Source organism: Aythya marila (assembly GCF_965140915.1).
Source record: "Aythya marila genome assembly, chromosome: 2".
Taxonomy (NCBI): domain Eukaryota; kingdom Metazoa; phylum Chordata; class Aves; order Anseriformes; family Anatidae; genus Aythya; species Aythya marila.
The window spans coordinates 57,126,031-57,150,959 of NC_139043.1; the positions used below are offsets into that span (position 1 = coordinate 57,126,031).

The 24,929-nt window shown below is 37.0% G+C and overlaps 1 protein-coding gene across 3 annotated transcripts in view; it reads left to right on the forward strand.

The window, feature by feature from the left end:
- The window catches only part of TPK1 (thiamin pyrophosphokinase 1), a 328,823-nt gene that overhangs the window by 35,027 nt on the left and 268,867 nt on the right, over positions 1-24,929 (forward strand). For 2 of the 3 annotated variants that reach the window (XM_082752566.1, XM_082752567.1), the window contains exon 2: positions 24,854-24,928. In XM_082752566.1, the coding sequence (XP_082608692.1) occupies positions 24,854-24,928 (75 nt within the window). Of the gene's footprint in view, positions 1-24,853; position 24,929 lie in introns of those variants that run through there. The other variant, XM_082752569.1, reaches the window with a different exon arrangement.

The following is a 24,929-nucleotide window of genomic DNA, read 5'->3' on the forward strand; positions in this document are numbered from 1 at the left end:
GGTGATGCTGGCAGGCATCAAACAGTTATGAGCCTTACTGGAGGTGGTGGTACTGAGCAAAGATCATCCTTATGTGCTGTCCCCATGTATAAATATGGTGTGTGGGTGGGAGTTTTGAAAGCACGTTTGTATTTTGGCTGGTTAAGGCTTGCTAAAAGTCTGTAGAGTCTATAGAAGGAAAAAGAAAAACACCCAAATCCAAACATTCTGCACTTTAAGACTGCTGTTTGAGATGACTAAGTACCACAAGTGAGCTTGAACAGTTTAGTTCCAAACCTTTCTTACTCGGTTCTTTTTTTCCTTTCAAAATAATAGCCATTTTCTCTTGTGTGCTTTCTAAGTTTTTGTGGGTCTTATGTTCCCTGAGGGTTGTATGACACATTTGAGGGGGCACAAAGCATTTCTTGTGCCTGGATCTTCTGTGCTGTAGGAAGAATTTCTGTGAAGTGAGGAATCTGGGCAAGGGGAGCATGATCAGTGGGAAAACAGGAGAAACCTTCCCCTTGAAAACAGGCAGATGAGTCTGCATTTACTCATCAGTTAATAAGGCATGACTTATACTTTTTAAATAAAGGCATACTGAAAATAATTGTCTTTTTTTTTTTTTTTTTTTTTTTTTCCCATAACCATTTAGTGATGAGATATGAGCAGTTTAAAGTCAGGAAAGAGTTCCTCCTCTTGCAAATCATTCTCAGGAGCAGAGTTTGAGACAAACCTTGATTGTGAACGTTACCTAGCAGTAACAATTGCAACTTGTTTTAGGACAGATTTTAAAACGGTAAGCTAAAATGACTGAGAACAGTTTCAAGTCGTCCTTGAAGAGGTTGTTGGCGAATAGGGAGTGGACTGATGTGAGATCTGTAATAGTTCCCAAGATGCAGAAGAGGAATGTTCAAGGGAATGGGAAGTACCACAGTGGATTGGGAACGGGTAGTAAATTACAGATGAGAGGATAAGCTGTCTTTACTGGTACGTGAGGTGAAATTAGCTGTTATGTTAGTTCTATTTCTAAGGTCAGTGTGATGGAGAAGGGTATTTGACTCAGCGTTTTTCAACAAACAGAGTTGGTTCATGGTTAAGTCTTGAACGGTCTGGAAGAAAAAAGCATTTGGTTGTTTTATTCTGACAAAACAAGCTTGAAAGTCTTCCATTTGTTTGGGGTGTAGTATATTTGTGTATAGGATATTAATTGTAGTCAAAAAATCGTCACCAGAACTTCTAGTGCCCATTCAGTAAGTTCAATATGTGCCTACATCTGCATGTGTGTGTGGTTGCATTGACCTATGCTGTGAGTTAAATGTTATACCTGCTTCACTATCTTTTTAAGTCAGCTTGTAACTGGAAAGGGGAGTGAGCCCAGGAGCAAATAGATAAGGGTCTGATGTTTTCTTTGGGATCTGGTTGTTATCACACACTGGTTTGAGATTATTTTCCTGCAGCTCCATCGGCTGTAGGCTGAGATTCCCCAGCTAACTTTCACTAGAAAGGATTTGGGAGCCCTTTTATAAACCTGCTGTCTGTATTTGTCTGTTGGCCATAAACTCTGACAAAGGAGGAAATTAGGTAGCTGAGTTTAGTGTTGTTTCCCAGCACAGTATTTTATTGAGTGGATTTGTAGTCTGTGCCTTTGTCATTGAGACGTTACACATTGGAAAGGTTTCCCATGCCTGAACTAGGAGCTCTGTGCTATATATAGACCGCTTACGGACTAACGCTAACCATCCAAGTTTCATCTGGGGTAACTGATACGCATTAATTAAGGGAAAATAGACAAGAAATTTCACACATCTTAAAAGATAGGAAGAAAAACTCTAGTTTATTTTAATAACTGTGAAAGCATGCTTATTTATTTTTTAGCTAGGTTTATCAGTAGAAAAGCAATTGTTAGGAAAAAAATCTTTCTTGGCTAGGTCTGTCATGATCTTTTTTTTTTGTTTGTTTGTTTGTTTTTAATTTATTTTTATAACAAAAAGATTTTTGGTTCCATCGTAAAATTTACCATACTCTTGCTGAGCTAAAGGAAGCAAAAACAGAAATTTCTGTTTGGAAAAGAAAAACCCAGCCTGAATATGGTGACCATTGACAGCACTTACAGATCTTGTTGAGTCATGATGTTTTGGTGTGTTTATGAACAGTAGGATCAACATGCACATCTAAAATAATTTGTGCCTTTGTTTCACGTTCATATAACTTTCTTTGGGCCTTTATAGTTTCAGGGTTGGACTTTTTTTAATGATCAGATGTTTTGTAACTGTGATTTTTAAATGATCTTTTTGTTTTGTAACTGTATATGCTGCTAGCATGATTCAGAGATACTGTGAGGCAGTGGCTTGATCTGCATTTCTCTTCTCTCATGGAAGTTAGATATAATCAAAATTCTTAAATCCAGATCACCTTTTCTTATGTTCTTGTGTGGTATCATTACAGTGAAGCTTCTGTCTTCACTGGAGCCCATAGCTGTTACTTTAAAAACAGTAATAATACAGTATGAATGTGCAAAGAAAGAATAAAAATACACTAACTGTTTATCAAAACATCCTGTCAAAAGGCTGTCCTTTCCTATAATCTTTGAATGCTTTTATTTTTGATATCGAAGTACTTCATTATACAATCACCATCCCTGCTAATGATCCCTCTGTCACTTAAGGGCAAGGATAACAAGGTCACTGGGGAGAATAAAAATTAGAGCAGAAAGAGTTCCGTGTGTGGTGTTTTGCTCATTGAAGTATCTCTCCTTTATAATCTTTATTCTTCATAAATTGTAAATAACATGATTTGACAGAAATATAGATAGCCTTACTCTGCACAGTAATGAATGCTCTAAGAATTGTGATCATTTGGGAAACTGTGCCAAGAAGCAGGGAATTTTGTCTTCAGTCATCCAAAAATGTGCATTATAGAGCTCATCTTTGTCTTTGGCATCTATCAAACAGCTTGCTGGAAGCAGCAGAGGTAGTAAACAAAGCATGTTGGAGGAAAATGGTCCCCCACGGGGAATAATTTAAGGCCATAGTGAAGTGTTGTTTTCAAAAGACATCAAATTACATTTCCATTGTAATATCAGACATATGAAATGCATGTGGGATGAAGAGTTCAGGTTAAAAGGGGCTGTTGTTCCTGCGTTCGCTGAAAAGCTCAACAACTCCCATTTATCTCAGTATCTCACATTCTGGCTCTGTGCTAGCCTGCAGTACATCTGCCAATTTGTTAGAATATTATTTAAGACATGACAATATATATTTTTTTCTTTTTTGAATTTTCTTTTTTAGCTGTCTGACTTATATGTACAAAAGCAGAGTTGAATAAGTAGATACAGTTTTATTATCTTCCAGCTGGGCTGTTTTTATGTTTCCAGCTGTATCCAGTGTGTCCATAATATATTGATAGACAGGACGCAGGGGTCTCTAATAAAGAAGTGGGGAACTGCAACTACAGCTTTTTTTTGCTTTTTTTTTTTAATTTGTTTACTTGACAGAGTTACTTGACTCTTCTGTTTCTTTGTGTAGCTGGAGATTGCATTTGGCCCAGGCAGTGAATTGGTTACCCAAAAACCCAATTTCTGTCCAGAACCCTCATCAAGAATTCTTGCATTCTTGTTAAGTCCAACCCCTCAACAAGTAGTAGGTGTACACAGTTGGAAGGTGGTTTATGAAGAGGATAAGGAGGTGGGTTGTGGGTCACACGTCACGCTTTGTCTGTCAGAATTCCTCTTATGCTCTCCCTTTGTGTCATCTGCTTAGCAAAGGATTAAATTTTAAGGTAGGGAAAAAAAAAGCTGCAGTAAACTGCTTTGAGCTTTACAGAAGTATGAAGGGGTCATTGTTTAGGGAATATTGAAAGGTAAAGTTTAACAAAAGGATTCATGGACTGAACCATTGTTCAAGCTAGAGACCTGTCAGATCTATTACACTTTTAACCAGAATTCTAACATTTCTTCATGTTAGTAAACTAATTTCCAGTATTTCCAGTTAATGTATCAGAACCTTCCAAATAGCAAACTACTGAAAACCACTCACTTACGTATCTTTTATTTTTGGCTTTATCTGGATAGTCTTTTTACTAGGATAATAATATTTAATATTATTTACTGGGGGGTTAATTTGGCTACTAGAATGTGTAAAGACCCAGTTCTTTAAGATACATTATCCGCCCTGCAATCTCTCAGGACATTAATCTGCTTTTGCTCTCACTGCTCCTTTCTTCTGGATGCTGAATTCCCACCCACTTCCTATTCCAATTACAGCCCCATTTCAGTGATTTCTTTCCAGGAGCCAAACCTGATTTCCATGGTTCTTGGAGCCTGGCAAGACGGAGTGGGATGCTAGGTGTCAAGGGCTCTGCTCTGGAGGGCTATACCACTGCTCCAGACAGCAGATACTGGGGAGTGGGGCTGTTTTCCTTCTGTCATCTTCTGTGCTGCATAGTTCGATGGGCTGGAGAGTTAATTGTGTGCCAGGGTGTATTAGAGTACCAACCGTGTCTGACCTGGAGCATCAGGGATGCTCCTGCACACCGAGGCGTGAAGTTGTGCATTGTTATGCATTGCTATGTGTTGTTCACTGAGGACATCTCAAAGGTTATCTGAAGTTCATGCACAACTATACCATAGCCCTGCTCGAAACTATTACATGTGTAAAAACTGCTACCTCAGTTGAGTAATCTACTGCTGTTGTGCATTTACCTAATTTAGGGGTGGGGGCTTTTTTTGTTTCTTTGTTTATTTTGGTGGGGTTTGTTTCAAAAACACAGATCAGTTAATGAACTAATACACTACCACCATCATTCCAAAAAAAAAAAAAAAAAAACCTTCACCTACTCTGTTTTGGAAAATCATCATTTTTTATCATTTGTTGTATTCATTTTGTTTATCAGCCTAATTCAGTATGTAAGCATAGCAGCAAGCTTGATGCTTAGTTCACTGCTAACTTGGTAAATGCTCCTTCTTCCACTTAGGTGGCTGGTGTCAGATCTCCCATCAATGTGTGCATCTGAGTTTTCAAGGTGCAGCAAGAAAGTATTATATTAGATCTTTTGAAAAAAACACACCTTAGAGGAGCACTAGCATTTTAGTGTTTTTCAACTTCTAGAGGTCAGAGCACATTATAAGCAATTTTTGTGTTGTCACTCAAGAATGTTTGGGTAATTACTCAGTTCAGATCCACATTATTTTGAAATTCATGGCTTTTAAATTTGAACTGGATATTCAAAAAGTGGAAACGCATTTCAAGTTCCTTCATTTGTGTTTATGATGGTAGCATTTGGTGCCAAATGGGGCATTTTAATCACTTTTTTAATGCTGAAATTACGTGATTTTTTTTTTTTAGCATTCCACATCAGAGAATTAAAGTAATTAGAAGAAAAGATTCATTTGTGTGTCTGTAGAGCTATACTTAACAGTCTAGTGAATTGTCATTTGAATTTCAAAATAGAGACGTGCAGGTTTACGTTAAAAAAAAAAAAAAAAAAAAAGCCTCAGCAAGAAATTTTTTGCAGGGCAAGCACCACATGTAGTTTAATGGTATGGTATATGGAGGTGATTTTGGCTTTCTAAGGAATACGGAGTTAGAAGTAAACCTGCATCTGCACTCTGCTGTTTTGTTTTTTTTTTTCATCATTGAAATTACATTGATTTCAAAACTACAGGTGTGAAACTTTTCTCATTAAATTGCCTACTACAGTTGATAGGGCATATCCATCTAAACCATTATCTTTTCTCTGGAAAATTAAAAAAAAAAAAAAAAAAAAAAAAGCAAAATGTTGCTGATCTGTTTTATCTGTATTGTTATAGCAAAAAAAAAAAAAAAAAAAAGGATGTAAGAGAAGGCATCCTCCTAAAATATTAAAGATATTGGAATTAGATGCATCTTTTATAAAAGTAGTATTTATAGAGACTGAGAAGAAAGAGCTTTACGTTGTTTGGTATTAGATGGTTCTTTAATACAGCTGTTGAATGTAATTGTAGTGTGTGAGAACTCTTGTTTGTATTGATTATTCCAATAAGATCAAAGGTAATACAGGTACATTCAGGAACAAGGGAGCAAAGGTTTTGGGGATAGGATGGGCTTAAAATTCAACATACTGGCTGAGGAGGAAAAGATTGAAGAGACCTTGCAACATTAGAACTGTTTTGCTGAAGCTTTAATTTCTATTTTTGTTGTTGAAGGTGAAACACTTGTGCACACTTCATATCTAGAATTTCTCACTAATTTACCTTCTAATGATCAAAGCAGTCCTGTTTGTTTGCTTTACTATGTGTCAGGAAGAACAGTAGAGAGATGGAGGGAAGGTTGTTTGTACAGTTTTTGCAGTTGGTGTGTAGGGTGAAGTGGTGACCCTTCTGAAAATTAGTTCTGAGCTCCTAGCTTGGGCTGCAGGGTCTCCACAGAGGATCTCCTCAAACTTAGCAAGTTGTTTTGACACTGAGGCAATCCCTAGGATAGGGTTGGTATTGTGCCTTCAAAATTTAGATTTGACAATACATGCTAGTGCCAGTGAAATATACGTCTGATAAATTTTTCACTAGGCATGGGTGACAACTCTGGAAGCAGCGAGACATACAGGAGTCTCCACAAGTTACAGTGGTAAAGGCCCAGGTAGCAAAGTCAGCACTGGTACCAGTAAATGCCATATGCCAACTCAGTGTGTGCTTAATTTGGAGAACTTGACCCAAATTTTGTAACCTTTGTTGTTACTTAGTTAAGGGAGTGTTAAGGGAGCTCCAAAGATGGGAATATATCTGGCTTACTGATTAATCTCAAGGGTGTTTATGCTTCTTAATATATGTATTTTTAAGTTCTTCAAAGAAGTTAATGGCCACCAAGTTTAATCTTATTTAAACTGTTTAACATTTTGCTTCTAGGTACATGTGTTCTCATTTTCCATTTGTATTACTACTGTTTGCCATAGTCAGACTGCCATAAGTAGCACCCAGTGCATCGCAAGTGGTTCCTTTTGCATGCAGCAGTTTCTGTGCTTATTAAAAAAAAAAAAAAAAAAAAAAAGTTTCTTTTCTTTAAATAAAGGATTTGATTTTTTTATTAGACCTAGAGGCTATTAAGTTTTAAATGCCATTTATTTTTCATTAAAAAGGATTTTCTATTTTAAATCCTTGACTTATTTTTATTAGAAAAGTAATATTCAGCTTTTTTTTTTTTTTTTAATTTATTGGTGCTTTATCCATCAGCTAAATGCAGAGCTGTAATCCCATATGGCAGAGTATGCCTTGCTGTGTGTGGGGGTGTGTGCACATGTGTATGTACATGGTTATTTTTATGCTTCCATAGTTATTTATTTTTTTTCTTTTTACTTCCCTTGCTTCCTATAAATTTGTCCTAGGACCTTGGTTGAGGATTCATTTATAATCAGATACAAAATGTGAATATAAATACTGTCCTGAAGGGACTAGCGTTGATCTTTCTTTTATTTCAATCTCTCCATAATTAGAAATGCTCTTTGAATGTACTTGATAAAATAAAAGTTTGCGCTTGATATGTTTTCCTCAGTTCATCTACATGTAGTCACAGTGCTACCTCTTGTTTGAAAATCAGGCAGATGAACCATCTGCTGGAGGCATATGAGCATTGTAGATAGGATCAAACCTACAATTTATCAGCCGTACCCTTGTTAAGTGTTGTCATATTAGTAGATAATGATCTCAGTTGTGGCTTTAGGGAGGAAGTGGGAGGTGGCATAAGAAGCCTGAAAGCTGTAAAGCTAAAAGTAACGTGTATTCCCAGTAGATGTCATTGACAGGAAACTTTGATTTGGTTGTAACACAGTGATGGTGAAATAGAATCCAAAGATCTTAACCACAAATGTACACTAAAACAGCAGATTGCAATTTCTGCAACTTCTCTATTTTGAGGAAATTTTATGTCAAGTGCGAGGCTCCCACACAACATCCTAACTTTTGAGTGCTGTGTGAAGTAGACATGCCCTTGCTTGAGAGGGAAAGGGGCTGTAGGCTGCCCTTTTGCTAACATCCAGAGCCCTAAGTGTTGACGTCTGCTTCTTTGAAGATTCACTTGCCATAGCTTGTTGCAAAACTGATAAAGAGATCTTGATGCTGTTTGACAAACTAAGCGTGTTTAACTTAGGCTTATGGCTCAAAGTTTTCATTTTTGCCTGTCACCATCATCAGTATAAGTCCGTGTGTTAAATTTTTATTAACTGTGTCTGTAATTAGTAGATGTTAAAAGCAGTGTTAGAAGCAGTATTATAATCTCCAAAGACATGGCATAGAAGTTATCACAATGGATGCAAATTAGCCTGTGGATTTGCATCTCAACACAAAACTAAGACAAAGGGAGGTTATACAGTCCTGAAATAAACTGAAATCCACAGCAGGTTTTTCACCTGTTGGTATTTCTGACTAATTCAAGCAGGTCTTACTGTACTTACTAGAACTGTAAGAAAATTAAAAAAAAAAAAACTAAAAAACTCTTATGCAAGTTAGATTATGTAATAGTCCTTTTTACCTTTTGTGCATTAATTACAAATTCCAAAATCTTGTAGAGATGTAAGCCTCTGTTGAAAATCTGAAATTATTAGAACTGCAGTTTGGCTTCTTCACTTCTTTTCCTGACAGATTGGGCTTGGAAAAGTAGTTTGATCTGTGTATTTCATACTCATATTCTGCATTAAATTTACTGAACTATTGTTGAGTTAAAAACATTTAAGATTTCTTGTTTTGTTTTGATAGTTCACTTTTGTGTACTCTTTTCTCCCTTATGTACAAAATTGTTTGTCCATACTGTTTTCACATGCCCTGGCTACTAGATCTGAGAAAAATACTGTGGTTAAGCAGATTGGTTTCAGTGGCAACTATTGTTGTTTTAAGAAACCAGTTCTGCAAATACTTCTCTGTAAATTTGAAGTTAAAGGTCTGCAAACAAGTTTTTGGCTTAATGCCCTAACTGTGGCAGCTATGGTATCCTTTCCTGGCCAACTGATACTTGGAAGAAAAAACGAAAAAGAAAAAGAAGGAAAAAAAAATAGTTTTGAAGCTGCTAACACACAGAGACTCAGCTCAGCCAGCAGAGGCCTGCTAGGCCTGCTGCTTTGTGGGCAATAGTGGTTTGGGCTTGACCCTGAAAGTAAGCAACTGTTGGATGAAGTTTAAAGGTTGCAGCCTTGAAAATCCTTTTTCCTGTCTTAGCCTTATAGGCCTGATTTTAATCATTGACATAATACTGTGACGTGTCAAACAGAAATGCTCTCCAAGACAAAGTTTGGATCCCATAGGTTTCTACCTTCCTACCATGTTTAGGAGTTGTTGCTGAGAGAAGGAATTATATAGGTTAAGAAAAATTGTGTTATAGGAAATTTGGGCAGGAGATTATTTGTCAGCAAGAGAAAGAGAAAAAAAGTATGATGAATGGAATAAAGTATTCTGATCAAACATGGGAACATCTACTGCTATTTATTCTGTAATTTTTTTTTTTCTTCTGAAAAGGTGCCATTTCATTTCTTTGCACATTTTTGTGTCTGGATACTGTGATGACCTTTTTCCCAGCAATTCAGAAAAGCGAATTTTCAGAGATTTAGTTGAAGACAGGCAGAAATTATTCAGATCTGTGTCATGAATTTCTGGCCTGAACTTCTGTTCCCACACAGAAACCCACCCATTTCAGATGGACCATGTCTGGTTCTGGCCCAGTAGTTTTCACTGTAGACTGAAGTATACAGCTTAGCTGGGAAGAAAACCCTAGGGAGATAATTTCAGACTCTTAACTTATTCAGTAGAGAACACTGCTTCTCATACAAATTGCTACAAATCTCTGTACTTAGTGAGGCCAACTGTGAAATGAGAATAATAATGCTTATACACCTTTGTAAAGTGATTTCAAATCTACAAATGGAAATTTAAGTTCAAAGCATTATTATTAAACACATTGTCTGGATAGGGTAATGAAGAACAGAGAGACTCAGCTCCTTTTCTTAGCATCTCAGCTCAAAATGTATTAACTCTGGTCAATCTGTATTTTCTGTACCTCTCTGGATCTGATAAACAGCTGATGAAAATTGTATACAGCTTTGCAGTCCTACAGTTTAGTCTGCATAAGTTATATTTTTAGATTTTCAATTATAATTTATTCTAAAAGTTGACCCAAATGTTGCTTAATGTGTAAAACAGTGCTTATCAAGGGGCCTTTAGAACCTTTTTCAGTTTTAAGGTAACTTTTATTTTAAGGGGGTGGCTATAAACTGGCTATTAGCTGACTGGAAGTTCTATAAATTGCAGCACTCTGTTTCTTTATCTGCTCTCTATGGAGCAGATGAAGAAAGCCAAAGGTTTCTCCAGGCAATCATATTACAAAAATCATTAGATTAAGAAATAGTAATAAATGTCATACTGCTTTTAATCATCTTTCTGGTTTTAAGCCTTTAGGATTTGCGTTTTCAAGTGTAGCTTCTCAGCTGTAAAAGCCAGAAAATTGCTTTAAATAAATGGAGGTTAGTGGTAAGACTGTATGTGGGACATTTTTAACACAAAAAATGGCAGAAATCCATTGATTTTTAAATCTGCCAAATACTGTGAGATTCAAGCTTTTAAAGCACTGTAAGCAGTTGTCTGTTAAATTTCATTTTTTTGTTGAAAAAACTTGTACCAAGTTTCAAACTATGTTAACTGGCTGTCATGCTCACAAGAATGCTGATTTGACAGAGGTTCTGGTGGAGGACTTAAACACAGTTAAAATTGAAGCAAATATGTAGCTCCTCTAGAATGGGTAAGATTGCTCTAAGGTTTATATCTAAGCCTGTGCTACAGTGTCATTTTGGTGGATTTTTATTTATTTTATTTTTTTTGTTTGTTTATTTTGGAGTGGGCCATTGCTCTCTGGTCCTTTCAGGTTGGGTGGTAGAGTGTTGAATTGTATCCAAGCAAATATCCAAGCAGTTTTCAAAAGGCAACAATTAATTGCTGAACACTTGATACTTCCTTTCTAAATATGTTCTGCTTGAGGCTGTGGGGATGCGTGGACGGCTGTGGATGCTCAATGTCTATGTGACTTTAGAAACAAAATTTTAAAAGCAGCTAGATAAAAATGCAGTTCTGCAGAGTTTTTGAATGATCACAAAATCAGGTGAATTTGGATAGGATAGCAGTATAAGCACTAGAATAAGCATTGAAGGCCACTTTAAATAGTCAAATAAACCAGAAGATGTCAGGATGAAATTATTTTATGGCAGTCTTTATATTCACGGCAGGAGAAGCAATAAAGATATTTACAATATAAAGTTGTGTATAAGGAACCTAAATTAGGTCTCAGAAAGAGATATTGCATATTTAAAAAGAGATGTTCACTAAGGCAGTCATGTTACTTTTCTGCTGTATGGATTTACAGTTCTGAAATGGTTATGCCCCATAACTCTTAATTAAGCTTGACAGTTTTAGTATTGAAATTGAAGGAGCTGGTTGGAAAGACAGTTTGCAAACAAGGGCCTCTCTTAATGGTCCCAGAGCTTGTCTTTGTTTACAGGCTTTACCATATTGTGGAGGAAGGAAGAAAGTAACAGTTATCTTTAATTATACATGATCTGCAGCATGTCAAAACAAGGGACTATAAAAAAGCACAAGTTGCTTATAATAAAAGCAGTTAGCATAGACTGTGTAGTGACTAAACCTACCAGAAGTTATTTAGATGACTGGTATCTTATGGGAAGAGATTACCATACACATTTGGTGAGTCTACTTGTGTAAGTAATCTACTTAAAGGTGTTCTTTGGTGGACCTACTTTCTTGTGAGCCTGAATTCGCACGATACGGTGTCCTATAATGCCAGACTACGAAGTGATCCTAATAATGCTATCAGACCACTTACTTGCAAAGGGCTTTCTCAGTCTTGTTTAAAAGTTAGATGAAGGTTGAACAGTGCTAGCTGTTCTACATGAAGTAATTTTTTTTATACTTCTGGAAGAATCATCAATATTCTGGCAGCATTCTACATCTATTTCTTTATCATCGAGTAATTTTATTCCAAGATGGAGATCTTGGTCATTTCCTGATTCTAGTAAGCCCACCGAAAAGCTTATCAGAGCTCTTCAGTCCATAGAACTTTGGTTTTAGATTTCATTTCTTTTTTCTGCCAGAAGGCAACACAAGAACTCATTACAGAATGAAATCTAAAAAGGAACCTAGTATGGGTTACATAAAAATTCCTTACATGGCTGATAATATAATGCAATTTTCATTACCTTTTTAATCTCTGTTTTAGTTTGAGTTTATTTTTTACATGTAGGTTTACCTATTTGTAAAATAGATAGAAGTATGTCTTAAATGTGTTTTGTTTGTTTTGTTAGGAAAAAAAAAAAAAAAAGAAGTTATAGAATGTCCTAAAACAGGTAGCAAGGTAGCAGAATTCAGCTGCCCCCATTGGGTAGCAAATTAATTTTCAAAATATTAAAACGAAGCTCATGAAAAAATACATTCTATTAAAAGATAAATGTTTGTGAAGATTGTTGGTAAATTGCAGTCCTTGCCTTTACTTCTTACATCTGTTAGAAGGACTCTCAGGTAGTTGTGGAAGACTTTATGCTCCTCATCACTCTTCACCAGAACCTCTGGGGGACCAAGTGCCCTCCGGGCACCACCACCGTGGCTCAGGTGGACCACCTGAGTTCTGACCACTGCAAAAACACCGTTTGCCTTGTGAATTTTCTGGATGGCACTCCAGATCTTGCATCAGGTCTGCTCCCTTTTAAGTAGAAAATAAATTTGCTTTGAGAAAGTGAGAAGGGGCTATGGTTATGAGCACTAACGTCCTGGCTGTTATCCAGTCAGAACAGGTTGAATAACCTACTGTAGGTGTTGCAGAACCTACTGTCTCAGTGTGGATTTTCATCAAAGCATACAAGGTGAAATCCTGGGAATTGATAGGAGTTTTCTCAACGGTTTTACCAATAATTCCTGAGGAGTAAATAATTGATGGTTGGAGATCATTTTATAATTTACTTAACTCTTTTAAACTTGGTGAACCTTCTGAATACAGAAAAAAACAACCGATTCCAGAGTCTACATTGGTTTAATGCTTGGTTGAATGGTATGTGCAGTTCAATAAGTACTTGATTAGTACACAAGAGTTCAAGACGGTAAGAGATGCTATATTTCATAGAAATGGCTAAAGGGAAATAAGAAAACACAAGTTCATAAACTTAATCCAAAATAGAGTTTGGCCAGAATTCACTTGTGGTTTGTAATGTGTTTTGTTTTGTTTTTATAAAATCAGGCTGTAAAGCAGAAAGGAACTTTGTTTTTAAGTATTTACTCACTAGATGAGTAGAAATGTAATCATTCTGGGGTTTCATAATGCCTTTTTTTCCTATTTCTGCATTTCTGAGAAAGGGATCTTACTCTCTGAACCCACAACAGTATTCTGGAGTTTAACGCTTCCAGAGTTTAACCTTGGGAATATTGAGCAATTCACACAGGACTTAGAGCCAAAGTGTACTAATCTTGAGTATGGTAGTTAGACTATGTGTGTGAGGCAGAGGGAGAATTTAGTGTATACAAATACTAAAAAATGTGCTAAAAAGAAATCTGGCTTAATTTTTCAATGGGAATACAATGTGGAGAGGGAAGAAAGACATCTAAAATTATACTCTGCTAGATTTAGAAATCTTTTGCTGTGCTGCTATTTCCTTCTTTTGTGACTCCATGTGCTGAATCTTCTGAGGATAGTCAGAGAAGCATTCTTCTCACCTGAAACATAGCTTACAAACCAGAGGTTATGCTTTACTCTGGAAGAAAATCCACATGTCACAAAGGAGACAGTGATAGATATAATGTTCTTTTAATGCCATGATGAAATATTTATTGAAGTATTTACTATGTAATACCATGATCAGTATTTATTTAAGGCATGAAAGGGAGGTTTTGTTAAATAATCTGTGGAGAACAAACCGTATCCAGGTCAGTGAACTGCAGCATTGGGCTTCCACATGCTCTTCCTGTTGAACTATTTTATTAAAATAATTTCAATAATTAACTTTTTTTGCAGTAGGGAGAGAAGGTTCTGCTTCCCTTACAATAACATAATATCTGGTCATGAAAAAGCTGTCCTGACTGACGCGGGATTTGGATGTCAATTCCCTCTGACAGAGGAGGGACCTGAATGTGGGTCATCCGCCTCCTGAGGGACTGCTCCAGCTATTAATCCCTGCTGATAAAAGGTATAGTGCATTCCCAGTTTTAAAAAAAGTAGATGGTTGATGCTGTGAAGCCAGACCTATTAGGTATGCTCTGAGCACAGCTACTTCAAACGTGCCTTTCAAATGAGATCAGTAGAGAAACATGGATAGCAGCGGTGTTTTGAGATCAAAGAAGGTATCCGGTTGTGTCAGCCTCTTAAACTTCAGGTGCATCTTGGTGCAGATAGAAATCAAACCTTTATGTGCCTAGGAAATGTTAATACCAAGAACTGAAGTGTCAGTGAAGTGCTCGTTGGCAGCAGAGTCAGAGCTTCGAGCGCTACGAAGTTAGGTGATATCAATGTGCTCATGTGAATCTTACTCTTTGCTTGGCACTCTAATATGTAAATCATTAGTTATCTATTGAGTTTTGTTGTTCCTATAGAAAATGCCTAAAGATATACCTTAGCTAGGTAAGATAAGGTGTTGGTATGCTGTCAGCAAAGTTATACTTCTGAGTGTTTGCTGAGGGTCTTGTGCTTTGTACCAACTTACCAAAGGAGACTACTGAATAACAGCATCTGTGTTCTGTGCCTTCTTATTCCTTGGGGTCACCTTACCCTTAGCATGCACATTGAGCTAACAATAGTGGCTGAAGTTCTCGAGACATCCAAGGAGTTTGTATGCCTGGTTTTATCTGTAAAAATAGAGACATTCCATATAACAAGTATTGTAAGTATGGTGTATGCAGACAATGTGATGCTGCGTTTCAAAAGTGCAAGGAGGACATTAAGTTTGACAGGATTATTGATCAGCTAGAAAGTGAGCAACTGTCTTGGGTTTTCTTATAAGGTCGGAACTTACTGAATAGTAGTAGTAATTCTGGGGGCACTGAAGCAGTTGCTGGTTCTTAAAGTTTATGTAAAGTGAATAAATTTCAATATTTTGTTGAGGGGAAAAATAGTTAAAAGGTAATGTCTTACAATAATGCATGGTTGTTTTTCAGCCTGAAGATAAAATGGAAATTTCATAGATTTTTCTCTGCATCTGTTTGCATTTTCACTTAGATGTAGATTTGAACTCCATTCCTCCTAATGGTCAGTGCCTAGAAATTTCAAACAAGAAAGTCAAGTTTACCGTAACACTATCAATATTTTTATAGCAAGCCTGTATGTCTAATTCTTGTCTTTTAAGAGCTTCCCATTGTTATCACACTTACAGGGGGTAAAATAGGTACTATCTTGGAAGATGACTGTGAAATATAAAGGTAAACATCTAATGTTTTCATATATATATATATATATATGTATGTATGTATGTTACTCAACACCATATATATATATATGGTGTTGAGTAACACCAAGGAGGCAGACTCCACAACGTCTCTGGGCAACCTGTGCCAATGCTCACTCACCAGCACAGTAAAGAAGTGTTGTGTTCTAGTTTGTGCTCGTGGCCTCTTGTTCTGGCAGCACACACTGTTGTGAAGAGCCTGGCTTAGTCATCTTTGCACCTTCCCTTCAGATTTTTATAGTCATTCATAAGATTCCCCCTGAGTCTTTTCTTCAGGCTGAAAGGTTCCAACTCTCTCAGCTTTTCCTCATAGGAGGGTTGCTCCAATCCCTTCGTTATATTGGTAGCCCTCAATTGAACTCTCTTCAGTATGTCCAGGTTTCTCTTGTACTGGGGTGCACACCACTGGACACATTACTCCAGCTGTGGCACCACCTAAGTAGAGGGGAAAGATCACCTCTCTTGACCTGCTGGCAATATATGCATAATGGAGCCAAGAATGCCATTGGCCTTCTTAGTGGCAAGGTTTATCTCTTAAGGTTTATCTGAAATGTGAAAGGTTGTGTCAGATTCTGCAGATTCTTGGGGTCTAGTTTTCCACTTCTGCAGAAAGTTGCCCTGCTATTTTACTCCCTGTTTGTGTCTTCAGCCTTAATTGGCTATTTTTTTTCTTACCGAAGGGTAAAATATAATGGATTAATTACCTAGACCTTTATTTGTCTGTTTGTATATCAGAAGTCTCTTTCCTTCGGCTCTTGCTGGGCAATTCAAGTTCAACTGGTAGTCTTGAGAGCTGGAAGAGTATAACTGATAAGATGATCATATTTCAGCTAAAAAATAAAATATTGTTTTTGGATAATTCTGAATGTATTTGTGCTAAGGATGAAACGAAAAACCTATTTGCACAAAGCACAGAATCATGGATGGATAGTAACATCTCTGGAGACTAGCACCAAGAGGGTGTGATAAACCAAGCCAAAGGCGTTGCAGTAGCAAATGGTGTATACGTCAGTGTGTGTCTTCAAGGCCGCCTTAGGGTTTATGTACCTTGCAAATCCTTACATCCCTGAAATGATTGATTATTTTGTTTTGTTTTCAGACAAGAATTGGTACAAGCATTGTTTTAATGGATATAATAGTAAGAAGCATGATTGTTATGATATATATTTAAATACACTGTTCTGAGGATACAGTTCATGTATGATCTTATTCTGAGGTGTTTGACACACAAAGAGTAGAAGTCCCAAGCACTCAGAAATGTAATTGGGAACTAGAGAGTTTGTGTGAAAATGGTGTCCTTTCTCATACTGATCTTATGAAAAATGTAGCACTCGTAATCCGCAGAAGACCATCAGCGTTAATTGTCAAGTTTTCATTCCAAAGTGTGGTGGTCTTCTAGGAGCAGCAGTGGTCAATAATGTAGGTGGCTTGTCCCACAGGTATGGCTGTGTTTGTGACTTATTCTGAAGAATTAATTGGTTTGAATTCATCCATGCATATTCTTGTAGAGGGCTCTCTGGAGACTGCCATGTTTTAGCTTTTCAGTAGGACAGTTTGCACAAATCCTTTCTTCCTACTCTTCTTCCTGGAATTTGCCATGAGAATGAAGAGCTGTGAAATATTTAAAAATCAATAGAATTCACATTTTAAAAAGAAAAAAAAAACAAACACATTGGAGTGCATTGACAGTGATAACACTGCATTTGCACGAAAAACAGCTGGGTATGCATATTTGATTTATTCATTCAGTAAGTCTTAGAATGTGTTTGTAAGGTCTGTGATCCTTTTGCATAATTTGTTCTGGTTTATTATTGGTGTTGTCACTCTTACTATGAAAATTAAATGGCTTGTTTGGAGGCTGGGGATTCAGCATGGCAGAATGCAGCTATGGGGTGTTTTGTAAGTAGTAGCTATAATTAACACAATAGTCCAAGCTTAACTGTTTCTCCAAGTTAAAGCTGACATCTACCTTGTTAGCAGGAGCACAGGCAAAGGGACTGGATTTTACTAACTGACTTTGAAGAAGTTTTTCCATTTTAAATGTAGCAGTTCTGCAAGATTTGCTGTGAAACTTCTTTTACGTTAAACATTAACATTTCAGAGTGTTGATTTGGGATGCATAAGTTTGAAATGATCTTTTTTTGATTCCCCAATGTCACAGGCAAGCAGTGGTTTTCCTGGTGAAGAGGAGCACTGGATAAGAGGGAACCTTATTTTCCCACTAAGAGGGAAACTTAGTTCAAGCAACAGAACAACAGAATGAGGAGCATTTTTGTATATTGTGCAGTATTTGTTCAGTACAAAGTGAGTTTTTATTCTGAGAGGTTACATTAAAAGTGTTACTTCAGGTTTTGACATTGTGTTTTTCAAGGAATTTGTAATGCAGATAATAAGAACTTTCGGGTTAAACCCTCCTATAAACTTCCCTCTTCCCCCAGCTAAACCACAAATAGAAGTGTCTAGTTGTCTGTCAAGTGTAACAATCAAAAGTGAGAGTTGAGTGTAAGTATACTGGTGAAAATAAGATTACAGACACGTAATGCTTGTTAAAATTAAGCAAATCTTGTGGCATTAGTCATTTTCATATTATAAAGGCATTATTAAAAAGAAGAAAAAAAAGCAAAACAAAAAACAAAAACAAACAAACAAAAACCTTGGTAATCCAAAAGCCATGTGGTTATAGGTGCGTTTACAATAGCATTTTATTTTGGATCAAGAATATGCTATTGAAGCAAGCCTTCTGCCTATGTACTATGCTTTGCTTTACATTGCAGAGTGGTTTTTATATATATAAACTAATCTCCCTGTGCATGAAATTAAAAACATGCTTCAGAACTTACTCTCCTACTGCTAATGCATATTTATTATACAGGACCAGACTACCTGAAGTAGTCTTCCTCCCTCCTTTCCTTCCAAAACATGTAGTGTGCATATCATACTTTCAGCATCACCAGTTTTGCTCCATAGAACTGATTTTAGTATGCCATGCTACTTCCTTGTATAGTATATATGTAGATAGTGTACAATCATTGAGTTGCTAGCGAAACTCAGTTGATAGAATCAGAATCTTGTCTTGTGAGGCAGAAGTGAGCTCTTGATACTAATTCCCACATCAGCCAATAAACTGTGTATTAGAAACTGGACCTGTATGTCAGGTAGGCAGCTAGAGGGTTGGTAGTTTTTGTTCTTTTAATGCTTTAAAAAAAAAAAAAAAAAAAAAAAGACTTTGGAGCATCAAGCATCTAATGAACTCATTCTCATGTGATTTTGCTCCTCAGTGTTTTTTTTTGTTTTGTTTTGTTAATAGCCATTTATTTTATTTCCAATGGGGATGTTGTTCCAGTTGAGTAAATTTGTGAAGTGGGTGGTAGCTCCTATTAAAAAGAGGTGGGGGGGGGGGGGGGGGGGGGGGCACGCAAAAATAAAAGCTCTGGAAACAAGAGTTCCTTTAAATAACCCAGCAAGAATGTTTGTAGTTACTAGCAAGTAGTTCTTCCCAGAGTTTCAGTTTTGGAATTAACACTCAGGGATGGGTGCTTCCTTGGCAGAAAATGATGCATATCCCTTGCTGATTCCCCAAACTCTTTTATTTTATTTCTAAAATTCCCAGTTCTCTGTATTTAGGTAACAGCTGGTTATGTGCTGAGCATCTCTTTGCTTTTTCATAAAGGCAAGGTCAAGAAAAAAAGTAGGCAGCACATTGTCATTCATTTAGTGGAAACTTTGCTTCAGTCTTTGGATTATGTAGCCTACTATGACGACAGTAAAAATGCTGATGAATTTCAGCATTTTTCAGTGTTAAAGAAACAGCTAAGTGTGTCTCTAAGACTAATGCAACAGAATGAACAATGTTTTACCAAAAAGCTTTCTGAGGTTGCAGCAAGGAGTTAGAATAATTTTCCTTCTGGTGTATTCAATTCTACCATCAGTTTCTGCCAATGGAGACAGCAGAAGGTACCATTCTAGGGTCCTGTCTCTCTCACAGATGTAAAACCAGAATACTTCGGTTGTAATCAGTGACATTTTTCTACATAAAAAGAAGAATGTGGGTTACTTTAATAGAGTAGTATTCTTTGAATAGTTATGTTTCTAATTTAAGGAATATCAGTATTAAAACCTTTTTTTTTCCTTGTTTGCTAAAATTGCCCACTACAATTTATTCCATTGTATGCTAGTTTCTGCTTGATGTAGTAATGAATACCTTTATAAGCTGATTTCTTAATTGTCCTGAGTTCATGAAATCTGTTTCACCAATAGCAGAAGTTCACATTCCAACCTTTCTTTGACTTAATAACCTTTATGACCACACAGGAGCCAAGTCCTTCAATCAACACAGTATGTGAAGAAAATCTTTAAGTGAAAAACTGATCATTTCTGATTATTTGGTGGACTGCATTTCAATTGAATAGGAGAGTTTAACATATTTTTAAAAAAAAATCAACATAGCAGGTTGCTTCAGTAACTGTGCTTTGCTTATCTGTAGCAATACACTTATGTATCTTTACTGCGGTTCTGCGTGAGCATTATTTTGTTGTGTTTGCTGTTTTCAGGAACTGCTTTTTTAGGTTTTGTTATGAAATGCTCCCACTAAATATAACTTCTCTGGTATTCTTAGAATCACAATTTCAATGTTAATTCTTCTACAGCACAAGAAACTTTAACTGCCATATGGAGAACAGCTTCAGCTGTCTTTTGTCAGTGTTGATATTTTGGAATTGTGAAAAAAATTCCAGTCCTGTCCCACATGATATGACTGTTAAGAAAGCAGTGACTGTCCAATTGAAAAAACTGATCTGTGGTGCAAGAATTTACTGATTAATGGCACTGGAAATAAAATCATTCACTTTATTTATTTATTTATTTAAATCCTGTGAATTTGACTGTTAATAAAGCAGCAATACGAGTGCCTTTGTACTGTCCATACAGGAAGGAATTTTCAGAGGGATCATTCTGAGCTTTTGTCTCGGTAGCTTGTATATCTGGACTCCCACATATGTTATCAGAAATATCTGTAACCCAAATCTCTGCAGTATCTCTTGCAAGGATCTTGATTAATATCTTGGATATCTAGATGTATTTCTACAAGTGCAGAGATTTTCTGAAAATGTGTAACTGCCTTCCAACTTTCAACTTTATACTTTAAACTCACAAAGCACTTTACTAGTGGTAAAATCCCTTATCCCCTATACTACCTGCCTCTTTTCTCCTTCTTCCTCTGTGCTAAACCTGCCTCTCTTAGTGGAAGACTCTTGACAGATCATTGGAAAGGAAAGGAATGGCTCCTCTACAGACAAGCAGTAAAATACAGCTAATGTTGCTCAGCAGAAGGTCCTTTCTGTGGCTAAAGTTCTGACTTGGGAGTCGTACTTCGCTAGCACCTTGAGGCGTGACAGTATCTGAGCACAGCAAATTCCCCTGTGGTGTGGTACTGCTTACATCATTTCACAAAGAACGAGTACAGCAGTGGTCTTTCCCAGAGGCTCCTTTGTTTGAAGTAATGAAAGCCTTTTTCCCTCTGAAAATTCAATAGCCAGAAGCCTCACAGTATGCGGAATAGCTTCTAGTGATATTATTTGAACACTGAAGGGAAACAAAGAAGGGGCATATATTGTGTTATTGTTTCCCAGACAAAAGATTGTATTTAAAAATATATATGCCTTTTGAATATGCTTTGTGGCAGATGTACAGCTTGAAGACTGGCATATGACAAGGAAAAATCAATAAAAAATGCATAATGAAATTATAAATATTTATAGAATAGCTAGGTAAGTATAATATGACAGGGAGAAGCCACGAAGGCTTTTAGAAGAGAAAATGTATGCTCTAAGCCATCCTAGAATTATTTTGAGTTAAAACGGGGTATAAAGGCATTACATAGGCTGACAGAGAAGTTCATGCCACCTTTGATTAAAATCCTTTCTATGCAACCATGGCAAAAGCTTAGTCAAAGAACATGGCTAAAGAGAAGTTGGAAAGCAGAGAAGGGAAATAACAGTTTCCAGAAAGGAAGGGGTTGTTCACTGACTGTCCCCATGGGACACAAAGGAAATGTTGGTTGATTTGCAACCACGGAAAGTAAGGAAGTAGCTCGCTCTGTTTGTGTGGGATTAAAAACCTCCAGCTTTTTCCAAAGACTGTGAATTTTCCAAGTCTGCTAAAAAAAAAAACATGGATGAGATTAACGTTTTTTTTTTTCTTAACTGCAATTTTTGCATATAGCTGGCTGTTGATGTAGTTGTTAATGCACCTGTTAATACGTACATCTAGGAGTTATGCATGTCAGACTGCAAACAGTAAATAGGACAAGAAGTGGGTAAGAATGAAGATGAACAAATTTGGTTCCCTGAATACATGTAGAAATTTCCTACAGCCATCCTTCTGTCCTGCCCTGTAAAAATTTGTCATTACTGTCTGGCCAGTTCCACTGGTCAGACACTACGAGAGGACTTATACTGTGGGCTTGGCTGCATTCATCCTCTGTGTTGATGTAAACACCAAGAATACACTGGAGGTTTTGTATGGAGGAATTTATTCTTTTTCTGTTTGTGCTGCAGATGGCTGAATTCGCTCAGTCGGCAAAAACTGCAAGAAAAGTACATAATGAAAGAAATTTATACTAAAAATGGAAGAAAAAGAAAAGCCAGCAAAAGCTTCTTCAATGTAGATATCCATATCTGGGGACAAGATATTTTTGCTGCTAAAATCTTGCTTACAGAATTCTCTTTCCCATTAGTCCAAACAGAGCACAATTTTGCTAATGGTTGGGTCAGGGTGCTAATTATCTTTGTGAAAAATGGCTGGGCAGACAGTCCAGGAGATAGATGCTTCCTAATTTATTAAGGGCTTTAAAGATAAATGGCCTTGAAGTAAATTTGTTTTCAAACGAATAGGCATTAGAGTGCTGAGAGCAGTGGCAAAGTGAGCTCTCATCAGGTTTTCTCATAGTGATGGATGCTGCATATTCTGTCCACTGACATGGTCTTTGCCATCAGAAGTCCCAACTTATTAATAGCTTCTAGGGCAATGGTTGTAAATTATTGCAGCCCAATTTTATTACTGTTTTACATCTACCAAGGACTGAGCCCTTTATGTAGCTTTATATTAACTTGCTGAGCACCATTAAAATATTGACATTTAGGTTCATTTTGGTAGCATTAGCCATAGCATTCTGTCATGCATTAATTGCAGAGGTTTGAAATGACTAGAATGTTTCTTTTTAAAAGCACAAGAAAAAATAGTTTACATTTCTTCCCCTCTGCAACCCATGACTTCACTGAAAAAGAAACAAAAAATACTCCTAATTGTGTGCACTGGGGGCATCTACTTCTTTGCTTCTTTGCAACCACTGAGCAAATAATAAGAAGCAGCCCTTACGGGCTTCATTGGGCTCTTGGAAGTGTCGCCTCTGAAAATCAACCTCTGAAGTCTCAGTGTGGACACCTACATCTAGGACTCCTACTTCAAAAACATATCTTAATGTATAGCAAGAGTCCTCCTAATGAGCAACAAAAGCTAAAATCTTATGCATTTCCATATGCTGATATGGCTTAAGGGTTTAAAACAGACACAGAAATGCCTTCTGTGATTCACAGCAGGAACACGTTTATAGCATCCATGTCTATTTGTATTATCATATCACTGTAAGAACCTGCAATGTTCGCTGGCTCTTTTCAGTGGAGGGCACCACTAGATGATTATGTTTAATATAAGGAGTTGGCAGCCTTTCTCACTTAACCATCATTAGGAGATCTGCTGCTGAGGTCCCATTTTGTGAGGCAGCTGGAAATTGGCACTTAGTTTGAATGTATTGTTTTCTACCTTTCTCTTCAAGGGCAAGGCAAAACTGTTCAGGCTAAGCAAAGAAGAAGGTTTTCTTACTTTCCTTTGTTTACTTGGTCCTCTGACCCCTCCAATCTTTTCAAAGTAAATTAATTCCTCTATATGTACATGAATTAAATAGAAATGTGAACCATGTCATCAAAGATGCAAGTGTATGGCCTGAGGGAAGGCATTTAAAAGGACCACACAGAAGGTATCTATGGTAAACTTGCAGACTTTTTACAGGAGTAAAAATTATCTAGGTCTTCGGCACCATATCTCTACACTACTGGGGAACAATACTATCACTTCCCTTTTACAGATAAGGGAACGGGTCATATAAAATATGTGCATACACGGATGAGGAACGGAGGTCAGTGGAAAAGACCAAAATGATTGAAAGATGAGATACAGAATAGGGGTGCTCTGTTCTCCTAATCCACTATTCAGGCTGCCATTCATGATTTTAAACATTGTCCTCTATCCATTCTGACCCCAAAACATTCACGCACCTTCAGGAGTTTCAATACCTGTATTTTTCCTGGTAATGTCGTATGGCTTCAACCACAGCTTCACCTGTAGCCTTTCTGCCTCCTGCTGTACTGGATCCACTCAAAAGCCTGAAAAGCTTTCTAGTTATAGAGGCTTTCTTCTTTCAATTACAGTAGTTTCATATGACCAAATAATACTTTATTAACCTGATTGCCTAAGGATATCAAGCTCCAGGGGAAACAGATTTTCCTATATGATAGGCAAGATAATTAAGAAGTGAAGTAATGCAAATCCCAGCACAAGCAACTGTAATAAGACAGTGGATGTATTTACTCTTTGAAGCCAAATTGTGTAGTATCTTAAATCCTTTTATTTTAAGGCTCCTGTATTTGTAGATTTATTTTCATCCCTCACAGTGGACATATTGCTAGGACAGGGTGCTTTACGAGCCCATTCAGACTGGTGGAGCAGTTCAGGTTGCTGGGAAATCCAGTGAGATCCAGTAAAATCCAGTGAGTCTGTGGTATCACCTTGATAACACAGGCTAAAGAACACATTTGCTTTGACTAACTTTGATTTTGGATATGCCTTTTTGTTCCACATCTGTAAAGCAACTGCTGCAGTGGCTGTACTATGACTGAAGCTTTGAGAGATAGGATAATGCAGGGACAGAAGCCATTGATGTCAGTAAGAGTTCTGCATCCCCTGGGATAGTGGACTGTTGAACCTAGATTAGAGACAAGTTCATTCTGAGATAGCCACGGCCTCCCCTGTTAACAGAGGCCATGGTAAAGCTAATATCAGTAAATGCTGCATTCAGCTGGCACCAACAAGCAAGAGATTAAATGAGAGAGCTATATAGATGAGGGGTCCTGTTGAGGTTGGCCTTCAGTGGATAACAGTCTCTTATAAATGAAAAGTTTTTTAGCAAAGCCCTACCAAGTAAAAGGTGTCTAATTAAGTTCTGGCTGCTTCTGTATCTGAAAACGATGAAACCTGAGAAGCAAGGAAATGAGTGGAGTTGCTCTGAGGTAGCTGGACTAAAATTAAATGTGGCAAAAGAAAAAAAAAAAAGAAAAAACAATATTCTTGCTAATAAGAGTCAACATTTATCTTACAGGAAACCTGAAGTTTTGCCTTCTGATTCTGAACCAGCCTTCCAACAAAGGTCATTTTCATTGTCTGTGGAGCAAAGG